Source organism: Alexandromys fortis, unplaced genomic scaffold (genome assembly GCF_014885135.2).
Source record: "Alexandromys fortis isolate MF-2015 unplaced genomic scaffold, M_Fortis_MF-2015_v1.1 scaffold_57, whole genome shotgun sequence".
NCBI classification, from domain to species: domain Eukaryota; kingdom Metazoa; phylum Chordata; class Mammalia; order Rodentia; family Cricetidae; genus Alexandromys; species Alexandromys fortis.
The window spans coordinates 6,703,407-6,715,749 of NW_026067941.1; the positions used below are offsets into that span (position 1 = coordinate 6,703,407).

General features: G+C 47.5%; 1 protein-coding gene across 4 annotated transcripts in view; it reads right to left on the minus strand.

Moving 5' to 3' along the window:
- The window catches only part of Kiaa1549 (KIAA1549 ortholog), a 125,647-nt gene that overhangs the window by 31,027 nt on the left and 82,277 nt on the right, over positions 1–12,343 (minus strand). For all 4 annotated transcript variants that reach the window (XM_050147901.1, XM_050147899.1, XM_050147900.1 and 1 more), the window contains exons 11-12: positions 5,601–5,797; positions 2,764–2,879 (exon numbers count right to left, since the gene is read on the minus strand). In XM_050147901.1, coding sequence (XP_050003858.1) covers positions 2,764–2,879; positions 5,601–5,797 — 313 coding nt within the window. The remainder of the gene's footprint in view (positions 1–2,763; positions 2,880–5,600; positions 5,798–12,343) is intronic.

Here is a 12,343-nt window from a genome sequence, read left to right on the forward strand (position 1 = left end):
TTCCAAACGGGAGGGCAGGGAATGGAGTCAAAATGACCAAAACACAAACAGTCTTTCAGGAGTTTCCATTGCAAGAGCAGGGCTGAAAATAGCATCCTAGAGAACCTAAAGCTGGCTCCTGAGTGTGCCACACGCAGTGGTGACAGGGAGCACTCATCCAAGGGCAATCCTGGCGGTTCTCAACAACCTCCTCCCCCACTCACAGGACATGCCACAGAAAGTGGATTTTTATTCAATTTTTTTTTTTTTTTTATTTTCGAGACAGGGTTTCTCCGTAGCTTTTTGATTGAGGTGCAGCGTACATTTGCTTTCCCATAACTCAAAAAGAGAATCACTAGTTTGAGGTCCAACCTGGGCTACATGGAAGCCACTGTCTCCAGAGGGGAGGACACTAGAAGTTTAGCTCAGTGGAAAGCACTTGCCCAGCATGTGCACACACACACACACACACACACACACACACACACATTCAAATATATGGTGTTAATAAAGCCTCCTGTTAGCCCCAAAGCTGTCTGATGGCCCCTTTTAAGAAGATGGGAGCTTTAAGTGAGCTGATATTATCTTAGGCTGCTTCCAATTACGGTAGCAGCACCCGAACTCCCGGCACTCCCAGGCAGCTCCACTCACTGCCCTGCCTCACAGGTGAAGACAAACCCACAGTGGTGCTTGGGTCTGCTCCCTTCTCAGCACACTGGGCATGTTAGTGTCAGAAGGGGTAGGGCGGGCACTAACAAACAGCTAAAGCTAACTGGAGAAGGGTGAGGACTTTCCTCTTCCTTTTTCAACTATTTCTTTCCCAGGATTGAAACGAGATTTTAATCCTGCCATATCTGAAACACGGCACCCGTTGCCATGGTACTAAATAAGCTTTAAGATGTTGTGAAACTAGATCCCAAGGAAAAAACTCTTCCCTTACTCTAGAAGGGTATTTCCTCAAAATTACCTAAGACCCAGCAGGGAGGGATGGCAAGGATGAGTGGCAGGAGCTTGGGGCGGGATCTGCAAGGCCTTGGGAGTGGGGCCCAGGGGCATGAAAGGTCTTTAAGCTTTGGTCCAGTCTCTTCGTTTACAGAATGTGGTTCTGTCTATGCTGTATTTTCAGTGGAGAAATAATGTAATCTCACAAAGGGGGCTATAGGGATGGCTCTGAGGTTCAGAGCGCTTGCTGATCTTGCAGAAACCTGAGTTTAGTTACAAGCACCCATATTATGGGTCATGACCATCCAAATTCTTGTTCCCAGAGACCCAAATTCTCTTTAGGCCACCATGGGCACTGCATGCACGTGGTGTTCAAACATACATGCAGGCACTCAAACACTCATAAAAACAAAGTAAACGTAAACACTAAACCAGAAACATTCTAAAGCAAGTACAGCTGGGTAGGATGGCTTGTGCCTTTCACTCCACGGTACCTGGCACAGGCAAGTGGGACACTGTGATACCAACCTATGAGTTGGCCAGGCTACATAGTGAGTGCCAGGCTAGCCAGAGCTATGGAGACCCAAAAGTGTCCAAAACAGTAAGTACAAAATCCATTATTAAACCCCTTATCTCTGAACTGCTGAGATATGATCATGAGATAAAAATAAAGCTCCAGCCAATTCGCCAAGAGTAACCCATTTAACACAATCTGTTAAGTTGAAACCAAGCCACTGGGGCCCAGGCCAGGATGGCTCAGTAAGTAACAGAGTTCCCCACCAGGACAGACAACCTGAGTCCAATTCCCAGAATCCATATTTCTACCATATGGAAAGAAAGGACTCCCATAAACTGCCTCTGATTTTTCCCATGTATGCCACGTCATAATAAACACACACAATACACAAACAAACGTGAAGCCACACTGCTAACCAGGTATGGTGGAGCAAGTCTGTCATCGCACCAGTCAGGGTGGAATCAGAAGAACCAGATTTTCAGGTAGAGCTGGGCTACATGAGACTCTGCCTCCAAAAACCCCAAATTCAATAAAATGAAACCACAACACTTTGCCATCACGCCAAAAACCCCTTACCAAGTCAAGGCAGGCCTATGGCATAGTTTTGGTTTGTTTGTTTCTGCTTGTTTTGGTTTTTGGTTATTAGACCCACAGCTATGAACTTGACAGTGGGTGTGACCTTTGTGCCTGGCCTGTAAAGAAGAGGCTGAGCCATCTGATCACACCCAACTACCTGCTGGGAGAATGATCTAGAAAATGGGACCACACATGAAGGGTACGAACCTGCTACAGATAAACATCACCCCACGGTGTGACATCAAACTGGTTCTGAAAAAAGATACTGTCCTAAAGGCAGTTTTAGGACTACAGCATCTATGAAGTTCTCCTTCTCCTTCAGATGGGAAATATGTCCTGACACTAAGTTAGAAGGACCTGCTAGTTTTAAGTCACAGCTCAGTGGACCCACCTTCTCTACCGCCTTCCCTTGAAGTAGACGCCAGCACAGTGTTCAGAAGGGACAAGGCCGAGAAACTGAACAAGAGTGATGGGTATTCCGTTTTTGTAGATTATTTGTTTGTTTGTCGAGACAAGATTTCTCTGTGCCCTGAAACTTGCTTTGTAGACCAGGCTGGCCTTGAACTGTCAAGAGAACCACCTGTCTCTGCCTCCTGAGTGCTTGGACTAAAGGTGTGCGCCATCATGGCCCGGCTGTAGTTTTTTTTTTTTTTTTTTTTAAGTTTAGTATTTGTAGTAGGACAATCCCCTGCCCCATGGGACTCTGATCATGACAACTGTTAACACTGGAAGGAAGGACCGGGACAGACCACTCTGCGGAGCTCTGTGGGCCTTGCTCTCATGGGCAGTGGCTGGCGTTTTCTCCCCCGCGTCCCTCTCGCTAGAGTCTTCGCTGACTGTAGAGTCGGCATCTGAGGGAGAAACTCTGCAGACAGAAAGCAGAATGCAAACATCAGAGAGGCCTAGAAGGGTTTTAAATGTCTCGTTCATTCCAAAGTAGGCTTTGGCAACAGTCACCATGTCCTGAGAACAGACTGGCAAGGCTAACTGGGCAGGGCGCATTTCAACAACTGCTGGACACTAAGTGCTGGGGAGGAGGTTCCCACAGCTGCTGGGGCCCAAGGCTGAGCCCCTGGCCCAGGTCGTTTCCTGATAGGCAGTCTGGGTCCAACACAGTTGGACGGAAAAGAACCTGGGCTCCAGAGCTGAGGATGTAGCAAAGTGTTTGAACACCAGTCAGCAATTTTAAAGCCCTGGGTTTAATACTTCTGTGAGAAAACAAACAAAAACAACTCACTCTTAAAAATAAAGGTCTGTGAAATGGCCCAGCAGGTGAAGGTGTTTGCCAAAGCCTGACGGTCTGATGGGATCCCCTGAGACCTACACGGTAGAAGGGAACTGAGTCCCAACTATGATCCCTTGACTCCCTCTACACACACACAAAGAGAAGGGAGGAGGGAGGGAAGAATGGAGGGAGGGAGGGAGGGAGGGAGGGAGGGAGGGAGGGAGGGAGGGAGGGAGGACAGACGGGGATTAAAAAGAAGAACCTGGGCTTCTGGCCGGTTTAGCATCAATTGAACCCAAGAACCTTAGGAGGTTAGGGAAGTTATGGGGCTACCCCAATAACTCCAAACCTTTGAAACAATGACCCCAAATGAGATCTGATTTCATGCATGAACGTTAAGGGTAACACGGCACCAGGATGTACCAGGCTAGGTAGGGAACAGCCTTAACCTGTGAGCACTTGGTCTCTCTCCATGCACTTCCTAGCTACAGCTGCAGCATGAACTGCTAATACATTCAGGTGCCCTCGAGGGCCTGTCTACACAGCCATCCCGTGGTCCCTGTGGGCCATGGATGCTCTCAAGTGCCTTACATGAAATGGCTCAGTGTTTGCCTTTAATTACACTATTCTCTTGTAAGCATCTCTAACATTACTTAGAGCGCCTCACACAACACTGTCACTGCAAGAGGTGCAAGAACTGCTTTAAGAATCATGACAAGAATGAGTCTGGACATTTACCACCAACTCGATTCCCCCCTTAGCTTTCTGACCCACCCTTGGCTGGCTCCATGGAGGTGGGACTCAAAGCCGAGCAGGACAACTGTTTCTCCCTCAAAGACCACTGTGGCGAAGGATCAGCTGCTGTTTACTGTAAGGCTATTGGGGAGAAAGCAATTCTTTGAAAACTTTTACCTGTAGTAAAAGTTCCCAGCGCCCAGCTGCCTGGCTAGTTTTCACCCAAAATAATTACATGGAAACTATATTCTTTTAAATACTGCTTGGCCCATTAGTTTTAGCCTCTTATTGGCTAATTCTCACATCTTGATTAACCCATTTCTAATCATCTGTGTAGCACCACGAGCTGTTGGCTTACCAGGGAGATTCTTAACCTGCTTCTGTGTCAGGTAGGAGAATCATGGCGACTCCCTGACTTGGCTTCTTTCTCCCAGCATTCTGTTCTGTCTACTCTGCCTATCTAAGCTGCTGTCCTATCAAAAGGGCCAAGGCAGTTTCTTTATTAACCAATAGACATATGGCCCTCCTCCATCATTTACCAACACATTAAATCATCTCTGGTGATTTGTTGCACTCTATGCCTAGGAAATAATTAAGCCAAGAGTATCCCTCTGCATAATTCATTTTCTTCCCTAAGGACCAAGCTCCAACATCTGTTGAAGATCAGATCCCGGAGGCAGACAAGAGGAGGCACAAGTGACGCCACTGGTTTGGATGTTGAACAGTGGTATGGGCACGGGCTTTTTCCACTACCAGCAGTCAATCAGAAGCCAGGACTCTGAATCTCAAGCAGAGGCTGACAGCGGAAGTTAACCCTGACCAGGCAGTCTTCTTCTAGCTCTTCTCACAGGCAAAGGGCAACAAGGGCTTCCCTGGCAGTTTGGAAAATGAATACACAACTCTCCACAAGCTTTGCTTTAGCACAGGAATTGGAAGTGGACTGGGAGTGGGCATGAGGGAGTGGGTGAGCACCTGTGATGTGTCACAGTGTGGGCAGCTGGGAAAAAACAGAGCCATCAGGAGGAACTGATGAAGGTCACTGCAGACAAAACAAGAGGTCACAGCCAGCCACCAGGAGAGCAGACACAGGCACAGGAGGCCTCCTGACTGAGTACGTGTGGTGGACCAAGCTTAATATTTATTTTATTATTTGACATCTATCTATCTAGTGTGCCACAACACCTGGGTGGAGGTCAGAGGACAACTTGTAAGAATCTGGTCTCTCCTTCCACGTGAGTTCCAGGGATCAAATACAGGTCATCATACTTGGCAGCAAGCTACTTTGCCCGCTAAGCCATTTGCCCCTGCTACTCACTTTACATAATTCTGTATTACCTTCACCAAGCCTAAGACATTCACCTCAGAACACACACAACTCTAGCTGACTGATCCCTAATCAAATCTGGGATTCTGCGGGAGGGAAGAAGTCACACAGTCTCATTTGGTAGTCCAGCAGAAGGGACAGAAAACACTTTGGGGTTTTATATGTGAAACTGGACGAGTCAACAGTCTCCCAGACTGCAGGCTGAAGGCCATACTCATCACCGGCACTTCTGACACCAGAAACAGTCCGAAAGCAGAAACACGCTCTGCAACAGTGAACCATCTGGAAAGCCCAATACTGACCTTCCTCTGTGGCGGATGTTCTTAGGCGGGATCTTTGACTTTGGACTCGGCACATCTCCATTCTCAGAGGGCGTGGCGTGGTCCTTCACGGGTCCCGGCAGCGGCGCTGGCTCGTGGATGATCAGTATGTCATCTTTATTGTGCTGGCCCAGGTGCTGCTTAGCAAAGTCGAAGCCTTTCACACTGGGGATCTGAAGCTAAAGCACACAGGAACAAGGTGGTCAACGTGAGGTCAGAGGCACACGACCCCTGGCCCGAGACTGCCGCAAAGTCAGCAGCCCGATTCAACACACTTCTCTGTAACGGATCAGGTGCCAGGTTCTGTGTATACTTAGAATCCGTCACAGATGCTTATGAAAGGTTAAACAAGAATACAAGGATTAAATAGCAAGACCACAATACAGAATCCATTCCAACAGATCGCTTGCTCCATTGTCACAGACCTGTGAAGTGAGACATTTTTTATAGAAAAGAGAGCACTTCATCCAGGCCCTGGAAATTGTAAAGGCTTCAAAGAGCTTGCTGTGGATCAAAGTTTGAGACAGAGACTACCGGAGGCCTAGCAGAGATTGCATTAGCTGCACTAAAGGGGCAGGATGCAGTGGGGAGGCAGAGAGAGGGGGCCAGGCTCCACATATTTTATTACAAATGGCCGTTTTTAAGATTGCCCTCTGGGTACTCAGACAGTCTCTATTTCTAAAATCTAAGTAGACCAAGCACAAGGACCCAGTGACATCATGTGCACAGACAGAATCAGGACAGGCAGACAAAAGAAACCAGGGGAGAAGAGGTAATGGCCCGAAAGTCTGAGGCAGGGCCTCTCCAACATGGAGGTGACATTAAGGGTGCGTCCTGGAAGAGCAAAGTTTCCAGGAGATAAAACACAGGCTTCCCTTTCAGCATGATTAGTCTGAAAGACAGAAGAGGCCTCAGAGGAAAGCAGCTCCAGTGGGCTGGAGACAGAGGACAATAGCTCAGGAGCCGGTCAGTCTGAGAGGTGCCCCTGCTGGTTATCCGCCCAGTGACGGCAGGCCTGAATGTGGAGTCGCTGTTGAAAAACCATCTAACAGGTTGGAACTGGGGGACAGAAAAGGAAGCATAGAAGAAAACAGGAGACTTCAAATAAACAGACCAGTCTGTTAGTTCAGTGTACCGGAAGTTGAGGGAAGGATTTCTATAAGGAGTGGTCTGCAGCAGAGACCTGCAGAAACAGCCTGTGCTCACTGGTGGTCACGGTGCTCTCTCTGGGGACACCAGTACACCCGACACCACAACACCCAGAATCAGACCCTGGGAGCTGCACCTTCTCTAGGCTTCAGTTTCTGAGCCTACGGTGACGGACAAAGGACATTCGTGACACCGATATGCAGAGTACCCAGTGTGGTGACATCATTTTAATGATATGACAAACTCTATTAACAGTTTCCTTAAGTCCAGTCTGCAGGGCATGGGAAAATGGGAATACACAGACAAAGCTGCCCTAAGGGACTGGGGAGATGGATCAGTTAAGATCACTGGCTGTTCTTCCAGAGGACCTGGGTTCCGTTCCCAGCGCCCACATGGTGGCTCACAACTGTCTGTTCATTCCAGTTCTAGGGATCCAATGCCCTCTAGTCTGACTTCTGTGGGCATCAGGAACACAGGTGGTATGCACTCATACATGCAGGCAAAGCACTTATACACACACAAAATAAAAAAATTAATTAAGTTAGAAACACAAGAAGCTGTCCAGAGGGGTCTGCTGATCAGGAATGCTGCCAGACTCGCTCAGAGTCCTGAGGAGTACTCTGCCATCTAAGGAGTACTTCCACACAACGGACTATGTGGACAGTACAGTGTGTATACACACACACACACACACACAAGCAAAAGCTGTTGTCATAACGCATTACTTTCAGCCTTAAAAGCGACCCTGTCGGCTTAGGTTTGCGACCTGAAGTCTGCAATAACGACTGGTGCCGGCAGAGGGCGACAAATGGTACAGTAAGGACCGTTTACAAAGAGTTGCTTGGACAAAAGGCAGAGCAGCTGGCAGCCACAGTCTCTAATTAAATGAGCTTCCTTCATGAGAGCAGGCTGCTGTTCCACGCATCCCTGGACCCAGGAACACTGCATGGGAAATGACAGATCCACGCTGCCTTTCCTCAAGCGGGTCACCTGGACTCCTTTGGTGGACAAACACTTCCTGGAAGCAGAGGCTCCCCTCTCCCACACCCCTCCAGCAGCCCTGTTGCCCTTACAGAAGAGAAGCCCTGCTCTTAGGAACACAGTGGCTTCTTGGAGTTCTGCACACAGAGAACAGAAACCTCTGGAACATCAAATAATGGCATCTCAAAGCTCTTAGCAGACCCCTTTCACCAAAGCACAGTAAGCCTGGAGATGGCTTCCTCTTTCCCTACCTTAAATGTACTTCCCGTGTGCACGCGTGATACACACATGTGAAGTGTATGAGCATTTGTTTGTGCATAGGTGTGGAGGCCAGAAATCAGACTGCATGTATATATGTGTACCACATGCATGCCTGGTGCCTGTGGAGGTCAGAAGAGAGCACCAGATCCCTTAGAACTGGAATTACATACAATTGTGAGCTACCGTGTAGGTGTTAGAAATCAAGCCCAGGTTCTCTGCAAGATCAACAAGTGTTCTTTTTTAAAATTTGCTTGTTTTGTTTTTCACGACACGTTTCTCTGTGTAACAGCCCTGGCTGTCCTGGAACTCACTCTATAGACCAGGCTGGCATTGAACTCACAGAAATCCACCTGCCTCTGCCTCCTAAGTGCTGGGATTAAAGGTGTGCGCCACCATTGTCTGGCACGCAACAAGTCTTCTTAACCATTGGGCCATCTCTCCAGCACCCCACCTTGTTTTTCTTCCATGGTACATAGCAATCTGAGATGGAGCTAGGCTGGCTGCCAGCAATTCCTAAAGAGTCATCTGGAGCCACCTCCCCAGTGCTGGGATTACAAGAGCACGCTATCTCTGCCTGGCTTTTTACATGGAAGCTGGGGATCAAACTTAGGCTCCCATGCTTGTACAGCAGGCACACGGTGGTGGGAACCGACTCTGGTCCTCTGCAAGAGCGGACAGCAGTCTTTGTTGTTGTTGTTGATTGTTTGGTTTTTGTTTTTTTGAGACAGGGTTTCGCTGTAGCTATCGAGCCTGTCCTGGAACTAGCTCTTGTAGACCAGGCTGGCTTCGAATTCACAGAGATCCGCCTGTCTCTGCCTCCTAAATGCTGGGATTAAAGGCGTGTGCCACCACCTCCCAGTTAACAGACTTAACCACTGAGCCATCTCACCAGGCCCATCACATGCATTTCTTGAATGGAGAATTCCATTGGGATGCCGCGAACTCACATTTTGCAGAGGAAACAGCAGGAGCAGGGTTGTTTCTATTTAACATCATCTTTACCACCTTTGGAGACCTCTCTCCTGCAAGGAATCAGTGAGAAGAGAGCAAAGAAGATGGCATCGGGGTGTCTTGAAAGTGCAGGCTTAGCGGGGCATCCTCAAGATGCAGGCTTAGTGGGGCATCCTGAAGGTGCAGGCTTAGCGGGGGCATCCTGAAGGTGCAGGCTTAGTGGGGCATCCTCAAGATGCAGGCTTAGCAGGGCATCCTCAAGATTTAGGCTTAGCGGGGCATCCTTAAGGTACAGCAGCCTTAGGCTTTGTCTGTGCAGCTTGGGAGGGATGTGTTTGAGATCTGCACGGCAGCCCTAGAAACACGAAGTACACCCTGGGTGCAAGGTCACCACTCTCCACAACCCAAGGGCTTGTAAGCACCAAGTTCATAAGACCTCAGCCTGGCTCTCTGTTGTTATTTCCTGAATCCAGTCCTCCTGCTATATGGCCCAGGCTGGCCCTGAACTTTCTTGGCTGGTCCTCTGCATGCTAGGATTAAGAATGTATGCTACTACGCCTGGCCAAGCCTGGATCTTTTCTTTTTCCCTTGATCTTTTTATTTTTATTTATGTGTATGATTGTTTGCCTCCATGTGCTGCTTATATGTCTGGTATCTGTGACCCCAGAACAGGGTATCAGATCCCCTGGAACTAACTGCAGGTGGTTCTGGGTCACATAGTTGGTGCTGGGAACCAAACTTGGGTCCTCTACAAGAGCGGCCAGGGCTCTTGACTGCTGATCAATCTCCCCAGCCTGAGAGCCAAGGTCTTTATTTTGCATCAAACGACAAGGGAGTAAAAATTTTCATATTTACTTATAAAACAATGAAAACTCCAACTTAAAATCAATGAAGGGAATGATAGAACCAAGAGAGCATTTTTGTTTCCTTGAACCTTTATTCAGTCCTGCAGGAAACTCCCGTCAGCTCCTGTCAATCACCGGATACCACAGTCGGGTTCAGTCACCTGAGGCTCCCCCGGCAGCACTCTCTTGTTCCTTTGTACACATTAGCTGCAGAGCAAGACATCTGGACTTTGGCATAAATACTGTGTGTAAGGGGCTGGAGAGACAGTTCAGAGGTTAAGAGCACTGCTGCTCTTGAAAAAGACCTGGGTTCAAGTCCCAGCCTCCATATGGGGGCTCACGATCATCTGCCAACACCAACTCCAGGGCTCTCACCCCTCTTCTGGCCTCCAAGTGCCCCTCCATGCATGTGGTACACACATACACACTCAGGCACATAAATACACATAAAAAAATACATATCTTTTTTAAAAATAATATACTTAACAGCAATCAGCAACACACCCTTCACAAGCTCCACACTCCCTAGCCTAATATTTTCAGCTCATTTGTTTTAAGTTCCCACAATGATCCAGTTGAGCTCTTTGTTTGGTTTTCGAGACAAGGTTTCTCTATGTAGCCCTGGCTGCTCTGGGACTCACTCTGTAGACCAGGCTGGCCTCAAACTCACAGAGATCTGCCTGCCGAGTGCTGGGATTAAAGGTGCACACCAGCACTGCCTGACTTCAGCTGAGCTCTTAAAGGCAAAGCATGTATTGTATATATGGGTAGAGGAAAAATTAGGCAACCCCTGAACCTTACAAAATAAATAAATAAATATACTAGGATGGGTTCCTGCCTATCAGATTAAGATATACTATTCTAACTTAGTAAATATGTAACTGTAAATATTATTTTCATCTTGAAATTATAAATCTACGTAGCCACATAATTCTCAAGCATTTATCTATGAAGCCTTTTTAAGATGGCTAGAAAACTGACAATTTGACACCAATTACCCTCAGCTAATGAGGAAAATCCCCAGATGAGCAATTTGCAATCTTATACATATGTTTTACTCCAAACTACATAGTCTTTTAGCTTCCTAAACGAAGTACCTCTAAGAGAAAAAGTAACAGAAACAATAGCCACCTGACCCGTGAGGCCTTCAGCTAGCAAATTGTGGTGAGCTCCTTGTCGCTCCCTATCCCAGTAGGAAATCATACGCCTCAAAGAGATGGGTCCCGACCACAGTTATCCATTCCAGGGTTTGCTTTCGTCCAACTGAAGGAGTGGCAGACTGTAACCAAAGGCCTCTGAGAGAACTGATGTCATGGGGGGGAAGAGACAGAAATCTTTAATAAAGAAAGAAAGAAAGAAAAAAGAAAAAAAATAAAGAGGCAGAGACGAGAAAAAAAATTCATTCCCCGTAGAACAATAACATTTGGTCAATGCCTTAGTTTGAGGCTTCTTCTTCCTAGATGATTCTTGAGTGTGTCAAGTTGACAATAAATACCAAGCAAGATAGGTGCTCACCACCAAGGTTGACATCTTGATTTCAATTCCTGGGACCCCCATGGAGGAAAGAGAGCACAACCTCCTGTATCTTGTACTCTGACCTCCATGCATGTATCGTGGCACAGATGTGTCCTTCTCCAACTCATGTACACAAAATAAACAATCAAAGTAGAGTAAAATATTTAAAGAACAACAACAACAAAAAAAAAGAACTGATGTCAAAACACAAGCAGCACTGGCCTCTGTGGCGCCGTCCACACAGGCCACGCCAAGCAGCAACCACCTCCCCTGAGAGCATGGCAGGGCTTGGGTCAGACACAAACATGGCAAGATATGCAAAAAGGCTTCACAAATGCCACGGCTGGGCAAATCAGATGCATGGCACGCTCAAGGTGATCGTTGATAAAATGCCAAGTAGTAAATATTAACAGTGGCGCCTTCATGGCATCGACCCCAGCTATAGATGGGGGTTTAGATAAAATACTTTGAAAGTAGCAACGTGGCCCACACTAGACCCTCCATAAATATCTAGTGCCTGAATGGGCTCCGCGAAAACCAGCCGACACACCGAGCTTACTAGGTTGATCGACCAAGAGTCAACGCAAGACACAAGTCCTATTGGCTACCACCAGGCCCAACACACACCCTCAAACATCCTTATCAGAGCTCATCCCACGAGCTGGGAAGTCATCACCTTCACCCACCATAAAAACAGGGCACTCATCTGTGCTTAAATACCACACAATAGCCACCAACGCACAGAAGGAGAAATTACATAAGATACCATCCCTCCCCCACCCAGGGAATTCGCTGCTTTTAGTTTAGGCCCTGCTTTCTGAACCCCTAGGAACTAGTTTTTCCATTCCTTAAAAATAAAACCTAGACTAAAGCCAGGCTGGCACAGTATCCCCACCTTCCTTCCGTGTGCAAATGGGCTTTAACCGGTTTTTCATAAGAAAAAGAATCATGATGAATTCGGGTGTTCAATATTCAAGTTACGGCCAGTTATTTCTGGAGAAAGATGGTTCTTTTGTTCCTTCT